This window comes from Pelobates fuscus, chromosome 1, assembly GCF_036172605.1.
Source record: "Pelobates fuscus isolate aPelFus1 chromosome 1, aPelFus1.pri, whole genome shotgun sequence".
NCBI classification, from domain to species: Eukaryota; Metazoa; Chordata; class Amphibia; order Anura; family Pelobatidae; genus Pelobates; species Pelobates fuscus.
Window position 1 is genome coordinate 458,005,128 of NC_086317.1, and position 15,064 is coordinate 458,020,191.

General features: G+C 39.7%; 1 protein-coding gene across 1 annotated transcript in view; it reads right to left on the reverse strand.

Moving 5' to 3' along the window:
* Positions 1-3,883: 3,883 nt before the first annotated feature.
* Positions 3,884-15,064, reverse strand: part of DEUP1 (deuterosome assembly protein 1) — a 62,245-nt gene continuing 51,064 nt past the window's right edge. Inside the window, exons 12-13 of the mRNA XM_063444949.1 lie at positions 8,207-8,465; positions 3,884-4,417 (exon numbers count right to left, since the gene is read on the reverse strand). Coding sequence (XP_063301019.1) covers positions 4,247-4,417; positions 8,207-8,465 — 430 coding nt within the window. The 3' untranslated portion in view covers positions 3,884-4,246. The remainder of the gene's footprint in view (positions 4,418-8,206; positions 8,466-15,064) is intronic.

Genomic DNA, 15,064 nt, shown 5'->3' on the forward strand with positions numbered 1-15,064 from the left:
ACCTGTGTTTATTATACATTATCCCCCCATAGCCAGTAACCTGTGTTTATTATACATTATCCTCCCATAGCCAGTAACCTGTGTTTATTATACATTATCCTCCCCATAGCCAGTAACCTGTGTTTATTATACATTATCCCCCCCCATAGCCAGTAACCTGTGTTTATTATACATTATCCCCCATAGTCATTTATCGTTGGACCTAGGCAGCATGATGTCTTAGGCCGGCCCAGAGAGTGAGTGAGTGAGTGAGTGAATAAGATAATATATATGTTCAGAAACATATTAGTAATATATGTAAATCGGGTTCATGCAAAGAGGGTGAAAAGGTATTAAAGAAAAACCCACTTATTGCATCAAATTTACAAAGCCAAACTTTTAAAAGCTTTCCTCATTTCTTTCTTGGGATGAGGAACATATCGGTTGTAGACTGAGGATTTCCATCTGCCCAATCTTTTAATAATATGCACTGGAGTGTCAGTGTTGAAGGAGACCGAAGCTGCCCCTATTCTAAATGAAAGACCCGAGACATGGATACAACCCAATCTTAGGAGTAGTGTTCTGATGTAGAAGATGAATTTAGCCGTAGTCAGAGGGATTCAGTGAGAGTAGTGGTGAAATGTGTGTGGGTAAGTAAGAGTCAAGTATTTTAACTGGGCACTAGTTCTAGGTGGGATAAAGTGGTATAGCGGATGGATGAGTAGTTTGGTTCGTTTTAGGTTTGTAGAGAAAGTATATAGTGATCATGATTTTTTTTTGATCATGATTTTTAGCGATATCCAATATTTTTAAGGTGGTCCCAGTGCCACCACTCATATCTGGTGTCACAATAGCTTGCATTTAAAAAAAAAAAAACTTTTTTGACTGTAATATAATAGCAGTCAGTTTCCTTCACACGTGTGCGTTTCAGGGCCTGCCAGGGCACAGTGTCACACCAGTGCAACTCATATCTGGTGTAACAGTAGTGTACATTAAAAAAAAAAATACAGGGGGCTTGTTGTCACCTTTCGGGGACCCTTGGTGTTGTACGTGGCTGGGTGGAGGAAGAGACCTTCAATGACATCAGTGAGGACAAGGAACGAGACATGGCTAGCTTGCTATCCAACCTTGTGCAAATGGGGAGTTTGCGGTTGTGCAAATGGACTGTTTGCGGTGCGTTAAACAGGGTCTGTCACTGTGAAGCGGGCGTAACCCTTACACTACCTGATCAATACAACATCATACCTGATGTTTTAAAGCACATTATTCCAAACAATTTAGGAATGTTAGGTGATTTATGCCCTTTATGGATTAAAACTAGACTGCATCAACTATGTAATTTTCCATGGGAGCTTTGCCATGGATCCCCCTCTGGCATGCCACAGTCCAGGTGTTAGTCCCCTTGAAACAACTTTTCCGTTGTGGCCAGAAAGAGTCCCTGTGGGTTTTAAAATGCGCCCGCCTATTGAAGTCTATGGCGGTTCGCCGGGTTCGCGAACATTTGCGGAAGTTCGCTTTCGCCGTTCGCGAACGGAAAATTTTATGTTCGCGACATCACTAGTCACTAGATGTGTAAAGACAGTGAAGCTTTGCAGGAAATATTGCTGTTAGTGTGACGTACAAACATGCCGCAATTACGTTTTCAGAACTAGCCCTGCCTAAAGCAATCCCCTTTTCACTATATGGATGTTTTAGTAGGTTTGTAAAAAAAATGACGGCCAGAACATTGTGACCGAAATTAACATAATGGCATCTACAGATACCTAACTGTTCCCTTCAGAGAAAGATTATGTGCGTTCTCCTGGTCATACTCAACAAGGGAGCTGTGTCATCATTAAGGCACATTAATCACAAGGAGACATGTCACTTGTGTGAGCAAATCACATAGGTCTTCTAGTAAACTCTTACATAGGCTTTCAATCTTGAAAATGTGTTCTGATACAAATCTAGTAGCCTGTATATTACCATGTTAAGCGGTCACTCAGCATCATAAACATTGCTGCCCACTGTAGTAGTTATGGTACCCTGGCTCTGTTTCCCAGCAATGGGGCTCAAATCCTTTTGCAATGGCTTGCTTCTTAACTAGATCCCACTGGGCGCAGTGCCTCTATCAATGCCAGCAATTAATGATTTGTGCAAGGAATATGCACAAAATTGACATTCACCAGCTCAGAACTCTCACCTAAATATCCCAGGATGTGCATTGCTCCATACAGGGTCCTCGCGCCATGACCACTCCATAATACTAAGAGATCATGGTGCTTTGACTATGGCTGAGCACGGTTGTTTTGAAATATACCCTTACATGAACTCGATAAATATAATTTATTTCAAAAGAAAAGGCTCAAGAATTCCTAGTCTGTCTATAAACACTGACTGACACACATAACTTCCTGCATTCTACTCTCATAAAGGTCTATCATGGGTTAAAAACTAAGGTACAATTATCTTTTCTGTAATATATGCTTTCCGGTATTTATTGATAAAATATTTTACCAGGAAGGAAACACTGAAGTTTTGCTAATTTTAGGTATATACTGGAGAAGACAAAGTGATAAAAAGCCAAATTATGGCATTAGTAATTAGACAAACTGTGAACCCCAACCAAACATTTAGTAGCCAGCATTCTGAGAAAAGTTGAGGCACTGGACCACTCCATGGACCAGTTAAGGACATAAAAATGATGTCACCTGATTGGCCCACTTTGAGCAGTTGCAAGTCAATAAGCGGTCTCTTCATGCCCCAATGGAAGAGAATGCGGTCCTGCTCAATATAACGAGAATGGCATGATGTCATGAGAGTCTCCCATCTCTCTGACTGAATCCAGGAACATCACACCATAAGAGAACATGCTGTTCATTCCACAGCTTATTAGCAACCATCCACTCTGGACAGTTTAGAGGGATAAAGTGGGAGCAATAAGCAATACGAAGGAGTAATAGACAGGATTAAGAGAGCGGAAAATAGGAGAGGGATTGAAAAGAAAAAAGTAAGCAATTGACAAAAGACACCGAAACTGGAGACAACAGAAGAGCGTTGGAGATAGCCAAAGAAAGAGGATAAAATGGCAAAAACAAAACAAAAAACTGAGTACTAGAAAAGAGGGTGACATTGCAGGGGAAAAACTGCAATTACATGCATTTAATATTTTCATATTGGGCACCTAGTTATTCTTGTGAACGCTCCAGGTTTGACATGCTATTGAAAGATGTCTGAGGCAGTGAACTATCTCCAACTATTCCACCGTATACCTCCATCTTAACAATATTAATTTCATTAAAGAGTTACTGCAATCACCATAATCGCTACATCTCTATATCCAGAGTCCCTAGCCCAGATTCCTGATAATGGGACAAACTATTAGCAACAGTTTGCCCCTTGACTTGGCCCTGCTGGGCACCTCGTCTCCTGGGATGCTGGCCGTGACATGCATACAGCTTCTACAAACCTGGATGCCAATCCTACTGGTCATTCTTTAGCTGAAAGCTTCAGCTGGCTTCTCTCAGCCAATGAATGCAACTCTCTACATAGAAATATGCACAGAATTGACATTATCCAGCCCAGAACAAGCTTGCAAAGTATTAATGACTGCCAGAGGTGGAGTTACACCTTCAGCAGCAAAGGAGTCCATCTCCATAGTGCTTACTTCATTTGCATTCCTATCCATTAAGGATTCAGCAAGCTGTGGTATTATTCAGTCTTCCACAATACATTCTACCAAAACAATTTAATGCAGTAGAATGTAGAATAACACTGAAAATGGTCTCTACACAGTCTCGGAGATTGAGGTCTGAAGATTAAGGAGGTAAGGTAATTTGCCATTCCCAGACAGTATTAAGGAGTGTTGTTCAATATATTAACTGGTACTATATAAGTATTGGATTAAAAGTATTCACACATAAAATAAATTATTTTTTGTTTTTATTGAAAGATTGCATCAACATTTAAGGCATGATATTAGTGCAAGAAAATATATTATGTCATCAGCAGAAACAGCCAATTCTGGGTGTGTAAAAACAAATATTACAGCAATGAGTTAAAATAATCTTAGTTTAAAGATTGTCATTTACTGTGAATAATTCATTGTTCTTAAAACAAACATTAGAATTTGTTTTACAATATATGTGTACAGGTAAATAATTTACATTTTAATTCTGTTTGCATGTTATTTTAATGGTTTCAATTGTTCTAGTGATCGTAATATGAAAGGGTTCCTGTTCGATCCTCAAAGCATCTACGGCAGTTGTTCCTCCTTTTCGTTTAGGTTTCATATATGTCTGTTTTGATGGAGAATTGTATATTTGGCCAACGTGTTTTCTGAATATCTCTGCATTTCTTCAATATGGGAGTTCAAGACTTTCTCAAAGTCCTCTGCCCGTCTATTTTCTTCATTCAGAAATTTTTCTGCTGCCGATATAAACGATGTGCCTGTGGAAGACTGAGGGCAGATAAAAACAGATCTGTTAATTGCTTTTGCTATTTTTTTATTTTTCATAAATTTGATGCTGCCTAGACCACAATAAAATCAGACCATAAAAAAGGCATCACTCCCCATTCAATCCAATCTACCTCCATCCTTATGGAATCCGTCTCTAACAGATGAATTATTGTGTCCTCCAAGACTCCAGACATTTAATATAGTCTCTAGACTCACTTCATTCTCCATACAAAATGTAATCCTGCTCACACAATGGATTTAAGGATATCTCCCATTTGTTCCAGTGAAAAACCAATATATAATGGACCACCAGATGTACATGATAGTTTTGGTAGAGAGAAACTGATTTAAATACCAACCTATTCATGACTTTAAAGGGACACTCTGGTCACCAGAACAACTACAGCTTATTGAATTTGTTCTGGTGAGTATAATCATTCCCTTCAGGCTTTTTGCAGTAAACACTGTCTTTTCAGAGAAAATGCAGTGCTTACATCACATGGAGACACTGAACCTTTCGCATAGAAAGCATTGATGGATGCATCAATAGACCTCTATGAGGAGATGCTGATTGGCCAGGGCTGTGTTTGAATCATGCTGGCTCTGCCCCTGATCTGCTTCCTTGACAGTGTCAGCCAATCCTATGGGAAAGCATTGTGATTGGCTCAAAGAATCACTTCTGATCATGTTAGCAAAGCAGGCGGGTCAGGGGCAGAGACAGCAGCTACATACTTGAATACAAGTACGATTTTAATATATTTAGGGAAGCGAGGGGGAACAAGGCAGGGGCTAGATAGTGGTTTTTAACACTATAGGGTCAGGAATACATGTTTGTATTCCTGACCCTATAGTGATCCTTTAACCAAAATGCTGTACGTTTATGGTTTAATCCCACCACACTTTCTGTTTCTAACACTCAAAAGGTGGCAAAATATTGAATAACACCCTGCTCCCCTACACTTTAGCTATTGTGCTACTATACAATTCTTTTCTTTGCAATGCAAACTTGTGTAAATCAGCTCTCAGCCTGTAATTTGTATGTACCCGCTGCATAGAATTTGAGAGAGATTTATGAATAAATCGTAAGTTTCTAGAACATATTTGTATATCACAGATATGTTTGTGTTTTCAATGACATTTAATCCCACGACATCTCTGAGCACAATCTGTCATTACAAGACAGCTGAAGGTGTTTGATTTGCTTTATACGTCAAAGTACGCTGTGCTGAAAATAAAAACATTTTCAAGAGACAATCTTTTTGTTGCATTATTAAAGTGCTGCGGTGACAACATAACCTGGGTGCCTTTTATAATGCCATTTTTAAAATATAGATGTTTTTTGCTAGCAAGGAGAGGAGAATGATGCATCCTTGATTTTGACAAAAACATAAAAGCCAGACGCATTCTTTCTGTTTAACTTTCAATAGCATTTTACAGTGAACTATATGGGGTTTATTCACTAAACTCTATCATACGTCCAAAGTATCCCAATTTTTTTTTTCTGAACTTGCTAATGGTGAATTGGTGATGCTAGCAGTTATGTTACTTTTATTATGGAGCAGTGGAAGTCTGCTACTAGGCTCATAGTACTGGTTAGTCTCTAATGTTCAAGTGAGTTTGCCATGAGCTCCTGGGTGAGCCTGCTTGCCAGCCTCCTGCCCACAGACTATGGGCCCTGTAAAATGTAATGTAAAAGTCTCTGTTCGTGTATTTGGACTATATGGTTCGGGAACCGAACAGCCGCACGAACTGGAGACCGTCCTGGAGCTTGTTAAGCCTAATTGATACTTTGTAAAATTTCCACCGCAGTGTTCTAAGTGTTCGTCTGGGTGGCCGCAATTCCTATGGACGACCACGAGGTGATGGCCATCTTGTTCGCATGAAGACAGGCAGCGGTGTTTGGTTGTTAAGTTCATTTAACTATGTTCAAACACAAACTCCCGAACACCGCTGGACTTCCACGATCGGCTGAGTTTGGTTCTACAACACTTTGAAAGACACGGTTTTGTGGAAACGTTCCCACGAACAAGGGAAACAAGCTCCAGGGTAAGAACATTGACTTCCAGGAAATTCCTGAACAGATCTGGGGGATTTTTGGATATGTTGGTCACCCAGATCGGGGCTATCAGGGGATGTAACTTTGGGGTTTTATGTATTTTTAAGGTACTTTTGGGGTGTTAGGGAAATGTGTGTTTTTTGTATCCTTTCCTGTGGGGAAGCTTAGAAGTTCATGCAGTGTGCATGAGGTCCCTAGTGCTCCATTATGTGGATCGGACCACACCGGAGGTGGCCACGACTCTTCCATGATGTCGTGGAAGGAGAAAAAAATAAATATTAGCAGCGCTGAGGGAGCTGGTAAAAGGTAAGTAAAAACCTTTATTTTATTATTTTTATGGGACACACGGGGATGGAGGGAGACGACCTACATAACTAGGGACAGGGGGACTAAAGCATTTGTGTTCCTTGAAAGAAGAGTGCATGTAATTCGGTGCTGGCACTTTTATTCATACTCCGTTTATAATGTCCTCTTTTATATATTTTTTATTTTCTTTCTTCTTTTTTTAATGTTAATGCACTGGTAAATCTCAGACATGTACCATGCCTTATATTTTGCAAAGTCTGTATGATATACATTGTAATTGAATGTTTTCTATGATCATGATAACTACAAACACTGCAACACCCATGAAAAACTGACTTCTTCTCAAAGTAGAATCCATATAAAAAAAATAAAATGTTTTATTTAGGTATTTTTTTGTAGCTTTAAAGGACACTTCTAACAGAGACACAACAGCAATATAGCCATGGAAACCAACACAAAGCGCGATTTAAAGAACTTCAATCTGCAGCTATTGATCGATTACAGCTCCCAAAGTACTAATTAAGCCTGGAAGCCTGTAATCAGTGAATGAGTGATACTACCTGGTGACCAATACCAAGAGATACAGCTCAGCCACTGAGACAATATCAGTCCAAACGGCATTGGTTGTGTATAATTTGTCAGAGAAACTGGAAACCATATAAACAGATCGCTCTTTTAAAGATTAAAAAAAAAAATAAAAAAAAAAATTACAAGTGTCTTCTTCGATCTGCTTTTCAGATAATAACCATCAGCTTTGTTGTTGGATAGATTGACATCCCTAAATTAAGGGCATCTGCCAAAAAGGTTAATTCATTGATTTTTTTTTGTTTGTTTTATAAACAGCAAGGATCTGTTTAAGTTCTTAAAAAAAAAAAAAAAATTATGAGTTTAAAAGCCTCCAGCAGTTGAAAATATGAATAAACTGTTTAAGTCGACGCATGTAATTCAGATAAAATATCGGGGGAACAGAAAAACAGAGAAAAGTGAAACCCAACGCGTTTATTGTTGTTATGTTCACTTTCTCGTGGATAATGGCCGTTGAACATAACAACTCGTTTTGTGTTTAGTTCTTCCCATAATTTTTTTCTGCTGCTTTATCTAATTATGTGCATTATTTATTAACATTCCATCTGCTGGAGGCATTTAGAACAAGCCTGCTTTCCATTAGCTAGATTGCAATAAACCCTTGCATGATATTTTACAGGGTGGAGTCCCTTTGTCTTAAAAGAACATTCCACATGAAGCACTTTCAGCTCACTGTTTTGGAGTTTGTATTTTTTTTACATTTTAGGAAAATTGTGCCAAAAAGCCTGTCAATTAGAAGGCATTTTTTATTTTCTGTTAGCTCCACAGAGCAAACAGAAAAGACAAGTGTACTAGGCTAGATCACACCTACCTTCCCCCATTCTAAATGAGCTGGTACTTACACACATGGTGAGGTCTCTTTGTTGACCACAAACAAATAAATGACAAAAGTCAGGGTAATCCAGATCTTCAGGATGGCCACCATTTTGCAAATTTCCATTGGCCTGTAAGGCGTCCAGATTAATCATGAAGCTCCCAGAAGTGGATTCCCAGTCACTGTCACATAGATCAATGTCCCATTCACTCTGTGACGGTTGGTTATTATTACTATAACTTGTGGTCTGATTCGGCGCTTTGTAATTATTTTTTTCCATGAATGATCTGAAAGAATAAGGTGAGAATAAAATGGAATGAATGAGTGTGTAGTATAAACCTACATACAGCCATGCACCCAGTGTAATCTAAGCAGGCGTATTGTGGGTCTTAAATATCATTATGCAGACTGAATCATTTCAATTAATACATTAATGGAGCCAAGATGGAACTAATTAATTAATTATGGATTTCTGTTGGGGGGGGATTAAGCTCAATCATTAACAATGGCAACACTTTCAAATCTCATTTACACAACGTAATCAGCTTTCACGAATGGCCATTAATTATCACCATAATTACACACACTTCACTGTGTTAAACAATAGCCAACAGTAAAAAGGTGCAGAAAATGATCTTCCACAAGTGGAAATAAATAATAATAATAAAAAACACTACTAATTATTTTTATTTTGTTAAATATTCATTGTAGGCAACAAAAGTACAAGCCTGTGTCAAAGTTAGAGATGTAAGATTTCCTGAAATACTGAGCCTCCCTCCCCCCCCCCCCCACACACACACACACAATAATCCAGCACACACACACACACACACACACCATCAAGCGCATACACACTGCATTCATTATACACACACTGCACTCACTACATACACTATACACAACCTGCACTTACTACAAACACACAACATTAACTACACACACTGCATTCATTATACACACTCTGCATTCACTACAGATACACTACATTCACTATACACACTCTGCACTTACTACAAACACACTACATTCATTATACACACGCTGCACTTACTACAAACACACTGCATTCATTATACACACTCTGCACACACTACAAACACTCTGCATTCATTATACACACTCTGTACTCACTACAAATACACTACATTCACTATACACACTCTGCACTTACTACAAACACACTGCATTCATTATACACACTCTGCACTCACTACAAACACACTACATTCACTACTTACTTTGCACTCACTTAACACACTGCATTAATTATACACTCTGCACTCACTACATACAATCTGCACTTACTACAAACACATTCTATTCACTATACACACACTGCACTCACTACACACACACACTACATTCACTATACACACTCTGCACTCACTACAAACACTCTGCATTCATTATACACGCTCTGTACTTAATACAAACACACTACATTCACTATACACACTCTGCACTTACTACAAACACACTGCATTCATTATACACACTCTGCACTTACTACAAACACACTGCATTCACCATGCACACTCTGCACTCACTACAAACACACTACATTCATTATACACACTCTGCACTCACTACAAACAGTACATTTATTATACACACTGCACTCACTACAAACATACTATATTCATTAAACACACTCTGCACTCACTACAAACACACTACATTCATTATATACACTCTGCACTCACTACATTTATTATACACACTGCACTCACTACAAACATACTATATTCATTATACACACTCTGCACTCACTACAAATACAGTACATTTATTATGCGCACTCACTACAAACATACTATATTCATTTTACACACTCAGCACTCACTACAAACACAGTACATTTATTATACACACTGCACTCACTACAAACACTACATTCACTACAAACACACTACATTCACTATACACACTCTGCACACACTACAAACACACTACATTCAGTATACACACTCTGCACTCACTACACACACTACATTTATTATGCACACCCTGCACTGCACTATATGCATAGGAGTGTAAATTTATTTATTTATTTATTTTTTGGTTCTACTACACAGACAGAGTTGCATCCTCAGTACTTTCTTAGTATTTGAATTACATCCCAGTATTTCCCTTTAGTCAGGGTACAGGAATTGCAATAGTTTTAGACTTTACATAAAGTCTTCATGTTCATGTTATTTCCAGTTGTAATACTAGTTTACTCTTGACTATGTTGAAATGTTGCGTATATTGCTATTTTGGTGTTAAAGGACCACTATAGTGTCAGGAAAACAAACTCGTTTTCCTGGCACTATATAATCCTCAGGGCCCAACTCCCGCTGGGCTGAAGGGGTTAAAACCCCTTCAGCCACTTACCTTTATCCAGCACCGGGCTCCCTCAGTGCTGGTGACCTCTCCTCCCTCTCCGACGTCAGCTCCCGAGTGGAGCCGAATGCGCATGTGCGGCCAGAGCCGCGCGCATTAAAAACGACCATAGAAAAGCCTTTCTTAATGCTTTCCTATGGACGTTCTGCGTGCTCAATGCTTTCGCATTGAGCGTCGGGGAAGTGCCTCTAGCGGCTGTCAGGAAGATTCTCTGAAACTGCTATGTTTACATCTGAAGGATTAAACCCTGGGGGACCTCGCACCCAGACCACTTCATTGAGCTGAAGTAGTCTGGGTGACTATAGTGGTCCTTTAAGTGTAGATGCTGGTCTCTTATTCATCTATATATTTCATGTAGCCCTTCTTATTAGGTGTGCTATTGCAGTAGCAGTCCAGCAGATCTAAGTTCTCACTTTGTGTCCAGTAGCCACATGCCCTGGTTTCTTAGCACTTGAAGTAGACCTTGCTAATCCTGTCAACACCTGAGCCAACATGACTCTTGTTTCATTTTACTCTTTTATAATTGAGGTGGGTATATATCGTTAGTGGTCTATAATATATGTGCCACGTATATATAATACCCCCGCCCACACACACACACTTAATTTATTTGCTCAGGTTTCTTCATCTTCAATTGGTCCCTTTCCATGAAATGTGGATTTTTACTTATTTTAGTCTTTATCAATTAATCTTTAATTTGCAAAGTATCATATATGGGTGTGGTTAATCCTAAACTAGTTTAATCATCAAGGTGTTGCAAATGGGAGAGACCCAAGCTGGATCACCTTCACAGAGGTGGAGAGATCAAGGATAAATACTGGCTACTGAGGAAATAAAAATGTATGCCCGTACCAGAAATTCTGGAAACAGCCAAGTAAAGGCTCACAGCACCGACAAGCAGATAAACCAGAGTGAATAAGTGTCCTGTTTACCAAATAGCCATCCAAGGTGTATGTACAGTTGCAGGTTAACAACATATCAACCCCAGACTTACCCAGAAATGAGATTGAACAGTATTAGAAGAACATCTAGGAGAAACATGCATCACATAACACCAAGGTCCATTGGCTACAAAAACCTGAAAGCAGACCACTGCATGCTTCAAGAACAGGAACCAGTCACCACCACAGGACTAGATATCCAACAAAGAGCCAACATGAAGAGTTGACCAGCATCAGGACCTAATATGATCCAAAGCTACTAGATAAACTAACAATGCTGCATGAAACCCTAGCAGCACAAATTGACCCGCTACTAGCAACATGCTCACACCCTAGAAAGCATAACACAAGACAGAACAATATTGGTCATTAATGACATTCACAAAGGAATAACACCATTTAACTACAGACCAATCACCTGCCTCCCCACAATATGGAAGGTCTCGTCAGGCATCATAGTTTCCAAGATCGATGGGCATATAAGTCAATACAAGAGCAATATTTAGAAGGGGATTGGGAACACCAGAGTATCAAAATACCCACTCCTGGTGGATCAAGCAGTCACATGGGATTCTAAGACCAGACACGCCAATCTGTGCACAGCCTGGATTGACTACAAGAAATCATATGGCACAATGCAAATACATAGAGAGATACTGGAATACTTGACTCTATACAAGTTTAACAAGACATTATGAGTCTTAATCAAGAACTCAATAGGCAAAGGGTAAGCAACCCTAGAACAACACAAGTGAAAAAACAAAGGTGGCGTTTACAAAGGAGATATGTTATCCCCAAGGCTGCAGTGCATATGCCTCAATACCCTCAGCCAGATCATTATGAAAAGTGGACATGGAAACAGGTTCAAAAGTGCAAATACCATCAGTCACCTCCTCTATATGGACATCCAACTGTATTCCAAGAGTGAAGACTCCCTGTTCCACCTAACTAGTATATCCCCTTAAGGACACATGACGTGTGTGACACGTCATGATTCCCTTTTATTCCAGAAGTTTGGTCCTTAAGGGGATATAGAGCAAAGACATCAGTGTTATCATTCAGACTAGATAATTGTGAGCAGATGATAGCAGTAAGGGGGAAGATTAACTGGACTAAAGGAGGTTATAGTGCCACAAGGCCAACTAGAGAACAGCTTCAAGTACCTAGTAATAACAAAAACACATCGCAGTCATAAGGAAGAGGCAAAGAGGATAACAAAATCCAAGTACCAACAGAAAGTCAGACAGTTCCGTATTTCCAGCATAATAACAAGAACAAGATCCACTCCATTAGACATATACCCTTCCTGTCACCAGGTACCCAGCTGGAATAATAAACTGTCCAAGAGAAGAGCTGGATTCCATGGATAGAACCAGTAACTACTCAAAATAAATGGAGGGGATGGGTTGCGGGGAGGACAGTCAGGAGAGCGCAGATGCTAGTCGACTGGGAGATGAATCATGGGGGAGCGACTCCCTATAACTCACTGATGCATAGCAGGATATTTGTGAATTGCACCTGATCGGATAGTCTAAACTGTTCACTGTTACATCAAGAATAATGCCTTCTGTCTATCTGATACCTATATACGGTCTCCAAGTTTCATCTCTTTATATGATGTTAAAGACAGACTTTTAATTGTTGATTTTAGCAAATGTTACAAACTGCTCCCCCCAGTGTGGGTAAAAACTTTTTTTTTTTTGTGAACTCAATAAAAAAATCTGTTTAACACGTAATTAATTGAGGATTCCATCCAAAATCCAGCACCCAGAGACTGTAAAACAGTTAGAAAGGACCTGATGAGTGTAAAGATTATCTTCATGATGTGCATTCACAAGTACATCATGGAGATGGCTCCTACAGATGAACTGGCAAGGGAATGCCTGAGACAAGAACAAATAGAAGATGCAGAGGTGTCGTGGCAAGACAAACTGCTTTATGAGATGTACCAAATCATGTATGTGGCTCACATTACAAAATTCTACCAGTGGATGGTTAAAAGCAGGACTAAAAGACAGCATTGAGGCACTAATCCTAGTGAAGCAGGAATAGGGACTGAGCAACAGATCAATAGAAACAAGGGTTCACCACACCAGAAATGCCCAGAGGGTGCAGAATGTGCATAGAGGCCTCCAAGCCTATCCAGCACACAGTAGCCAGGTGCAAGATGCTAGCATACATGGGGAGGCCCAACTAACTTGCTGTGATTGTTTACCAAAACAAAACATATGCACAGAATATGGGCTTGACCTGCCAAAGTCTAAATGGGAGATGCCACAAAGCGCAGTTGAGAATGACAGGGCTAAGGTCCTGTGGGACTTTCAGATCCAGATGGAGAAACAAGTACTGTAGTGGTAGACCAGGAATGGAAAACTGCTCTGGTGGATGATGTGGCAATACCCAATGAATATAACGCAAGGTGGACAAATAAAAGGACTGATGGAGGAGATAGAAAGGATGTGGAATGTGTCAGCAGTAGTAATTCCAATTGTACTAGGAGCACCCGGTGTTGTAACCCCTAAGCTGGGAAAGTGGTTCCAGCAGATTCCAGGTGAGACATCTGAGATCTTTGTCCAGAAGAGTGCATTTCTAGGAACAGCTAAAACAGCCACTGCGTAGAACCATCAGTGTCAGGAATACAGTATGATCCCGCACGTAGAATTGTGTAACACAGAGGACTGATAGGTAACGTATTACCGGACCTTAGAATGGCCGGACTAATGTACCAAAGAAAAGTCAGGAATAGCCAAGGTCAAGGGAGACAGAAAGAGACACAACGATAAGGAAAAGCCAGGAGTCAGGGATGCCAGAAAACAAGGAAGTCAAAAACAATGCCAAAGTCAAATAACCAGAATAACCAGAATCAATAACGCGCTCTCGGACAACCACAAGGAAAACCACGACAGGGCACTGAGCAGGATGAGAACTGGGCCTAAATACCCCTCCTCTAGATCTGATAGGCTGTAACCGGCCTTTGACCCCAAAGGCAGTTACCAGGTTCCTGTGGATTGATTGCTAGTCGGCACAACTTTTCCTGTCAGAACAGTTTTTATAAGCGGATGAATAAGTGACAATCAGATCCCTGTTTAGAGGACCAGAGAATGAGGAACACACAAATATACCAACCAAAAACAAAACATATTTTATATATAAAATATACATACATGCACATGTAAAATACAAATATATAATATACATGTACACACACTCTTCCTCTCTCTCTGAAGCCAGCTATCACTGGCGTTGCTAGAGAGATGGAGAAAACAGTGTAAATTATGAGCCACTTTTACATCTCCAGAAACTCCACTAAAAATTCAAGCTCTTTAATAGCAGGACGGGGAATTCAGAAAACGTTGACGAACCTTACTTAAAAACAGAGTAAATAAAGCAGATCTTGGGAAATGCAGTAATGTTCTGCAAGTGCTAGATTTTTATTTGAGACTTATATAAAAGCATTTTTTTTTCTATTCTCCCCCCCCCCCGTTTTACGAGAATAAATTGGTGTACTTATGCCTGAATCTTGTTAAAACAACATAAACCATCAAAGTACTACTTTACAGGAA